An 8,827-nucleotide genomic window follows, 5' to 3' on the forward strand; every position below is an offset into this window, starting at 1 on the left:
TATAGGAAGTGACATCTGTATAATCCTGTTTTAAAATCTCAGCACCATCAATACACTGTGCTCTCACGCTCAGTGGTACAGTTTATGCTGAACTTTCAATGAAAACAGGAAAAAAAACAACTATTATTTGCTTATCCTCAGTATATGCTTTTGTCTATATTTTGCTTTTCATTGAATTGTAAAAGCCTGAAGTTACATATTTGTTTGGGTCTTCTGCTCATAAGCTTTTCTCATACATACACCTGAAGTTCTATTATAGTACACTGTTTCAGAAAGTGCTTCAAAGTACACACAATATGCTAATGGCTTCAATCACTCACAGTTTAGAGCCTAAATTCCCTTCGAAGCATTGGAGAAATAGGGACAGGCTATGCTAGGATTATGTCATGATGACAAAGTACAGTTCCATTTCTAGCAGGGAATTGAAATAAGCCATTCAAGACATTTACGCATTGAATTTTCATTTGAAAACTTTTTCACTTTTAAGTATTCCAAGCTCAAGCCATAATGAGCCTTTAAACTGAGATTCCAGATCTGATTGGCAAGATGTTCAGTAAAGATATAATCTTGGGGAAATTCCATATTTAGGGAAATGTATTCTTGGTGTGTGTCCAAAGTCATACAAATGTTGAGGATGTAAGGGAGACAGGAGTAGGCAGAATCATCACGCAGTACATTGCCTCCTTTCGTTGTTGCTTTGATCATCCTCACCACTGTTATGCTATTCTCTCAATGCCAAATGAGACAGTCTCACTTGACTTGACAAGTGGAATCATATTTTTGCCTGCAGCTGCCTAGGACTCTTTCTCCAGTAGTAAAGTATTTGTTATATCAACTCTTCAGTTTCATGCAAAAAAGCAGAATAATCCCCATGGGTTTAGCTACAACCTTTCTTGTGGGATTTGCTCATAGGCTTCCTATAGCAACATATCCAAGTACCAGTTAGCCTTAATCTTGCTTACTTAGAGAGCCAATAGTACATGAAACAGACAGTTATAGGGTACAGTTGCAATATATAGTTATATCATAACATGTAACTTGTTGAAACCACAGCGCACCACTGTCAAATGCTCAGTATTTGCCAAGCTGAATTAAGTGGCATTTCTAGAACTGAAAGGGTAACTTTGGGATACCTCAAAATGGCTAAACAGCTCAAATAAATCAGAGACTGTATTTTGCCTCCTGCATTTGGCAGAAAAGAATACTTTCTTCTTTTTGTCACACACCCCAGAATATTTAGGATTATAATAATCAGAAAGATCAGGAACTCTCAGCTGAATACATGTACGGCAAAAATTCCAGTTTTGTATTCTTCTAAGCCTCAGATTTTGCTCTCAGGATGTGTCATGTTCTTACCAGCAAAAAAAAAAAGAGTTGCTCTTCTATGGTATCAGAGAGCAGAGGGAGTAGGAGCTAACTATTAAGATAGCAGCATTTTGTACAGTTTATGAAGAAGTTTATGAAAATTATTTCCTGTTATGAAAAAGACGTACTGTCCAAAATTGCTGTTCCCTTTATAAGTTCCCTTTGTAAGCACATTGTTGGAAATACTAAGGATTTTCTCTTCTCCTGGACAAACAGCCTCTGTAAGGTCACACAACCCTCTAGACACAACAAAATGACAAAGAAGACATTTCTGGATGATGATGCAAAAGTGTTCCTTACATATTCTTTACAATATTTGCACTTTCTCTTTTCCCATCACTGTCCTGAGAATTTTATTAATAATTATAGATAGGTGATTATAAACATTAAAATGCCATATGGTGGACATGAGAAGTCCATATGGATCTCTGCTGACTGAGACATGGAAGACCTGCTTATCTCTTCATGCTTGTTTTTTACAGTGTGACTTCTGTGAGACTGCATGGTAATGTTCTAACATAAGTGTTCATCTAGCAACAGGTAGCTGTTTTATTCTATGGGTTAGGATGCAAAAAGGTTTAATTCCACTCCTCTGAAATCTGCTTGAAAGCATCATTTATATTGCAGAAACCAGTTTATATTCCTTGCCAGGTTTTTGCATGCAAGTAACAATTTACTGATGTGATTGTGAAGGACCAATGCTCCCTTTTATTAAGGAGCTGCTTAATGTACTGCTCTCACATCATAAATTTTATGAAAATTATTCAAGCTTCTCACAAATGTAATAATAAAATTTCACCATGGCTTTTTCAACTGCATTCTTCAATATTCTGGTTCTACAAAACTGAAAACTATTTAAAAAATAACACGTGATTCTGGGGAAAAAGTAAATGGTTTGCTTTTGAAATAACATGACAATATTTTAGCAAGAACAGTCTGAAACTCTGAAACTCAAATAAATGGTACCTATGCACAAAGAATCATACCTGTTACTAACATGAGTAGAGGAATGAGTAAAACGAAGCAGAATACATTCTTAAAAGAATTACCATATTTATTTTTTATTAAAAACAGACAGTACACCAAGGTTTAAAATATAAATATCAAAATTATTGCACAGTTGACTAACTAGCTTTGTTTGGCTGCAATATCTTACAACATCATTGTTCAATGATGTGCTCTGGCAGGTTAATCTGCACAAAGTCCACAATGTGCACCTTTTCTGTTTACATCATAAATAATCCTACAATAGTAAGATAATTGTACTGGTGTATGTATAAAACATCATACAGTAATACAATACATGCTTTATGAAAGCTGGAAAGAAGGAAAGAAGAGAGAGTATCTCTTAATACTTCCGTTACACCTTTGACTCAAACAAATTTAAGCAACAGATATTTACCCTCCCATTTGCAGGCATTTAACATAGGCAGTTCCAAGTATACATACAAATACACATATATTAAGAGGATTTGTAATAAATAACTATTGCTTTTATAGGCAGCTTCAAATATACAATCTTCCGTATGTCTTCAAAAACTTAACGTCCTAGTTTAGTCCATAAAAAAATGAGAGTTCATCCACAGGTAAATATCCTTAATTAGAATGTGACTCTGTGAATGTCCCAAAGAGTTTGTCCCAGTGGGTGAAGTAAGGAGCATAGTTTGATTTGAATTTCAGATGATGGAGATCATGATGTGGTGCTCCTCCATACAAACCAAAAGGCACAAGCCGGTGAGTTGACCATGGAAGGTCGTATCCTGAATGGTCCTCCACTGACAACCAAATATTTACAAGAAAGAAAATAATTTCTGTCAAAGGATGGCATCCAAGGAGTACTGGGTTGATAGCAGCAAAAAATCCTAGTGAAAGCAATTCCCATACACTGGAATATTGTGTAGTAAGAGCAAATGTTGATACGTGCTTGTGATGCACCTTGTGGAAGGTCTTGTAGAGCCAAGGCACCTTGTGATGAATCAAATGCCACAGAAAGTACTCAAAATCAAACAGAAGCAGGCAAACTACTACTTCCAGCAGGACCTCAGGCAGCTCTGGAGCTGTCACCGGCAGATTCATTGGTTTCCAGTACCAGTGGAGAAAAGTCACCGGGAAGATAAAAACAACATGGTGATACACACTTTGAATAATGCACGGCACCATCATTCCAAGAGTCGGATAGTTCTGCGGCTGGATTTTGTATTTTCTCAAGTTTGGTAGTCTAGTGCTTAAAAAGTCCAGTGCAATATATGGAAGACAGAAAGCCATGTATGCTGTAAAAGAAAACAGCACTGGGAAAAAAGGAGACTTGATCAATGGCTTCTTTGCTGTGACAAAGTCCCAAAGAGGCTGAAGGCACAACCTGTCGTGCCCTCTATCCATCACGTAGCTGAGCAGCAGCACTCCGTCTGGCAGGCTGCAGTTCATGCTGATGGCAGTCTGAGAAGTCTGCGAATCCTGCAAGCCTTTATGTAGCCTGCCCAAGGAAAACTCCGCCCATTAGAAATCCTCCTTAGCAATACGTAGCTTTAAAGGGGAAGTCCCCTTTCCTGTTATGCAGAAGAGGTATAATACATTACAATCTCAGAACAGAATTAGCTGGCTAGGGTAGTCACTGGAGCTCTACAAGAGACTTGCACAATGGGAAAAATAAGCAGAAATGCAGAATTCTAACACTGGCATTCAAAGAAAGAGGGTAGGAACATTTTCTGCTCCACTTAGTGCACACATGTGAAAACTGCTGTCTCTTAGTAATTTTAAATTGTGTCATCCTTTGTCTTTTAATTTTATAGGTCAGGAAATACAATCTATAATTGATTTTTTTTTTACATGACTGTTTTTAAAGATGTAAATGTACCTAAATCATCCAGGATGTTTTTGGATGATTGTGCAAACACAGATTTTCTTAATGATCCCTTGGGTTATACAACAGGCTAAGGCAAAACCTTAAGGAGACCTATACTATGCTTCCAGTCTGAATGTGGTAGCTGTGATCTATCCCCATCTACTTTTGAGGTCACATTCTCCTTTATGTTCCTGTATCTACCTGACATGGCAAAATCCACCTGACTTGATTAGATACAAAATTGAGCCAGTGACTTTGAAAAGAAAATACATCCTCCAGTTGCTGGGAGGAATAGAAAGTAAAATCTCTTTATGCTTCCAAACAGATACAAGAACAGATGAAAAGTATTATTGCATTATTACAATGTTCACTCCACATTTCACCAGCTCGTTGAGCAGTATGGTATGGAAATCGTTCTTTACCCAAGTATCAAACCAACTTATGCAATTAAAAGTTCCACTGTTTAAACCTAAGTCCTTTAATGGATCTTCCTTTGACTGTAGGCAAGCACACAGCAGAAGCCAGCAGGCTTGTCCCCCAACATTTCTAATTTGCCAAAAGTATTTTAGGGGTAAATGATGGAAGTTTTGATTTAACCACTAAGACATCACTCTTTTGTGCTTTAAAAAAAGGCAAACAAAGCTTTGAACATTTAGGGAAACGAAGCTTGCCATCAGCTTCCTATGAACTCACCTCTTTTGTAGGTATGGCATTTATTCTAATACTGGAAATGAGCTCAACTTCCTGAATGACTTTATTAGCTTGTTCAGATGATTTTAGTTCTTCACTATTCAGAAATTAAATCTGATGGGAATGCAAGACAGAATTTCCTTGCTTCTCAATAATTAAGAATAATTAGTTAGCAGTGACCTTTCCTGAACTGCGCATGGATTTCTCCTAATACTTAAATGTGCTTTCAGTTTCCACCGTTTTCTTATAGAGATTCTACTCTTAAGGAAGTGCAGATTTTGTTCTCTCCTTAGACATGAAGGAGTTTACTTAAACAGCAACATTATTTGTGCTATTATTTAGGCAATCAGAAGTTCTTTGTTGGAGACAGGTATGGTGCAGCCTTCAAAGACTCTACTCATTGCATATACATTTTAGAAATGGATTCAGATTCTCTGCTGTTGTGAGACTGTTCTTTTGAACTCAATTAATTCAAAGTGTTGAATGCAGTGAAACTAAAACCCAGTGAGAAACACTCATCTAATAGCTGAGGCTCTATATACAAGAGCTTCATTTCTGTTTTCTGATTGTATTTTATTCCAACATCTATTTCACAATAAGGACATGAAAAATGCATCTGTAGCTCAATCACTGTCTGGTTCTGAAAATATCCTTGTGAGATGCTTTCTGTTGATTTATGTAGTTATAATCAGAAATTAAGCCTCTCAGATGGCACACGAGATTCTCTGTCCAGGGGACTGGAGCACCTCCCATATGAAGACAGGCTGAGAAAGTTGGGGCTGTTCAGCCTGGAGAAGAGAAGGCTGCGTGGAGACCTCATAGCAGCCTTCCAGTATCTGAAGGGGGCCTATAGGGATGTTGGGGAGGGACTCTTCATTAGGGACTGTAGTGACAGGACAAGGGGTAATGGGTTAAAACTTAAACAGGGGAAGTTTAGATTGGATATAAGGAGGAAATTCTTTCCTGTAAGGGTGGTGAGGCACTGGAATGGGTTGCCCAGGGAAGCTGTGAATGCTCCATCCCTTGCGGTGCTCAAGGCCAGGTTGGACAGAGCCTTGGATGACAAGGTTCAGTGTGAGGTGTCCCTTCCCATGGCAGGGGGGCTGGAACTAGATGATCTTAAGGTCCTTTCCAACCCTAACTATTCTATGTTCTGTTCTATGATTCTCTATTTTATTAGAATTATGCAGGGACTAAATTTATTCTATAATGTATTCCAAATCTGCCTAAAGGGACATTGACAGAAATTGCTCAGCTGCCTTGAAGACACTCTTCTGACTAATCCCTAATAGCCATGTGAAGTCCCAAGAAGTTTTAGAACCAGTGCCGCCTATAAGCTAAAATCTAAAGAATAGGCATTTTGCCTGCAGATTAGGTCATAGAAAAATATTCTTAAATCCCTTAAGGAAAAATAACAGAATTCTGCAGTTTTATTACCAGTCTACCCTGCAACATGAAGCCCAAGCAAGGCACAGAATGTGTAGAACTTGTCCCGTTCTGCTGGCGCTCCGTGGGACAGCTCAGAAAAATGAATCCTTGTGCATCAGAAGGCAAAACTTCACTCTCCAGTAACATAGTTCATGCTGTTTGGCTTAGCCACCAAAAAGCACTGCTCACATATTTCCACTCCACTAACTCATGTTTCTTTGTCAGCGTAAGGTACAACATGAAGACAAAGTGAACACTAATCCTTTTTGTATTTAATTCAGCAACACAACTCTGGCTTTTTTTTCTTTTCACCCGACTTAAGATGCTGCCAAACCTCCCCGTATGTTACAAGACTCTAAATGGGTCTCAAAAAAATCAAGACTCCTGCTACAGAGTTTAGGTTGAAGGGCACATAGTTTGGAATGAGGCCCCGCAAAGGGTCTGAAATAGATTCCACATGAGCACAAGACGCAAGCACCTACCCCAGGCTCCTCTGTTAGGTACAAGCAGCAAGGTAAACATCAAAACACTAAGTGGGTAGGAAAATGAGGAAGAGGCAGCAAGAGGGAAAACTAGGATCAACGTACTGAAAGTATGTCACAGAAACTGATGTCACAGCAGGAGAGGCAAAACGTCTTTATCCCTCCTCCTCTTCTCCCTCTCTGTATGAGGGGACTATTGTCGTACCAAAGATAGGGCAACATCCCAGTGCATGCCGAGCCTTCTACAAGAAAGAGGGTGCTGGGGAAGCGGGTTGGGAACTTGGTGAAGGCAGTAGCAGGGAAGCAGGACAGTCACGAGCACAGGCAGGCAGCGGCAGCTCCTTCTCTCGCATCAAAAGGGATTGCGGTCCTCGCACCCTAACTCACCTCTGTCCGGGAGCCTGAGCGGGAGGGACGCGCCGGACCGGGCTGACTCGCGATGCCCCAGGGCTCCGCGCGGTTCGGGGCCGGAGCCCCCCGCGCACCCCGCCGAGCCGCGACGCAGCTCCGCTGCGCGGGCAACAGCGCCCCCTTGCGCAGGAGCCGCGCACAGCCCGCCCGCTCCCCAGCGGAGGCTGCCGGAGTGAATGCGGGTTTGCGCTTAACTTTACAGGGACCAGGAAATACATCCCGGGCTTCGTTACCACTCTCAGGGATAACACCTTTCTGCGGCAGGACAGCCAGGTAGGCACAGATTTGTTACAGGTGGGGAAGGAAAGAGGGACTTTGCATATTTACATCATTCCAACCTACAGTCCCCTTAGGTTTCAAATCTAGAATCTCAATCCACAGCATGGACACGAGCCTCTGTTCCTCGCATCCCCTGAGCCCTTGGGTATGCTGAGTACTTGAGGATGAAGAAGACACACATTCCTCCTCAGTTTTGATGAAAACACAAAGTACTTTTCCTAACAGAACTAACACATTTTCTGAATCAAAATATTTCCATACCAACACCCCACCTCCCCATTCAAGCTCTACTGAAAACCTCCCCAGCCAGCACAGAAAGAAAGCTTAATTATGGGTCTTTTAAATTCATTCCTAACAATGGCTGTGGACGGAAAGCTGCCAGCAAAGTAAATAGTTAATTCTCAAGCTTTACATTATCAGGATCAGCTCTACAAACAATAACCATCAGGAAAAGATTCTAAAAGTCTTTCATTCAGAATTCATAACTCCATAGTGAAAAACTGATTCACATCCTCGACAACTGCACATGTGCATCATTTCTGGAAGAGTCAGAATGCAATACAGACATTTTTCAGACCAGTATCCTTAGAAAATAAGACTTAGGCAATCATGTTCCAGGTCTATCCAATTGGCACTGTCTATCCAGCCTTGGTAATCTTTTATTTAATTGATGATTTCAATGATTTTGTTCATAGAAAGTTATTTGAAAATAGGCTACTGCAGAAGAGAGGCCATTACTAGAATGCTCGTGATGGGCAATGCTGTAGCATGACTTTGTGTTTTGTAAGATCTCAAAGAAAGGGACAAGATATTGGAAGTGCTTTAGCGTAGGACAATCTTCCACTGAGACCCATGTTTTGTTATATACCAGAAAACCCATCCAGCCATCTCTCATACCTTACAGATTAAAGCTATTTGTAATTTTCCGTATTATTCACGTTTCCTTTTTTTTTTTTTAATGGCACATTCACCATAAAGAGTAATTTATGGAAAACTGGTTTATTTTGTTCCCAAGCTGGCAACACTTTTTCTCTTACAGGGCTCAAGGGAGGAGGAGCTCTTTTGTCATCTCTTCCTATTCTGAGGCACTTCGAGGCTGTTTTGGTTGATGTGTAAACTTTCGTCAGTGTTACCACTATCTACAGAATTACTGAATAGCATAAAGATGCTTTGCATCGAGCTAGTACATCATTCAGTACGTAGCACCAACAGACACACATGCATTCTACCACCCTTAGGCCTTCTGCACAAAATGAATGGTGTGAATATATTTGCAGATGATGACCACAAAAAAAAAAAGAAGTTTTCCAAGTTCCAAGCTCAAGTGGAC

The 8,827-nt window shown here is 40.1% G+C and overlaps 1 protein-coding gene across 1 annotated transcript; it reads right to left on the reverse strand.

Moving 5' to 3' along the window:
* Window positions 1-2,398: 2,398 nt before the first annotated feature.
* Window positions 2,399-5,640, reverse strand: CH25H (cholesterol 25-hydroxylase). The gene has a single exon (XM_062606828.1). The coding sequence runs from the start codon at window positions 3,787-3,789 to the stop codon at window positions 2,962-2,964; it is 828 nt and encodes a 275-aa protein (XP_062462812.1). The 5' UTR covers window positions 3,790-5,640; the 3' UTR covers window positions 2,399-2,961.
* Window positions 5,641-8,827: the final 3,187 nt, after the last annotated feature.

Source organism: Pezoporus occidentalis, unplaced genomic scaffold (assembly GCF_034315485.1).
Source record: "Pezoporus occidentalis ecotype Australia unplaced genomic scaffold, CSIRO_AGI_Poc_V1 ctg98, whole genome shotgun sequence".
NCBI lineage: Eukaryota > Metazoa > Chordata > Aves > Psittaciformes > Psittacidae > Pezoporus > Pezoporus occidentalis.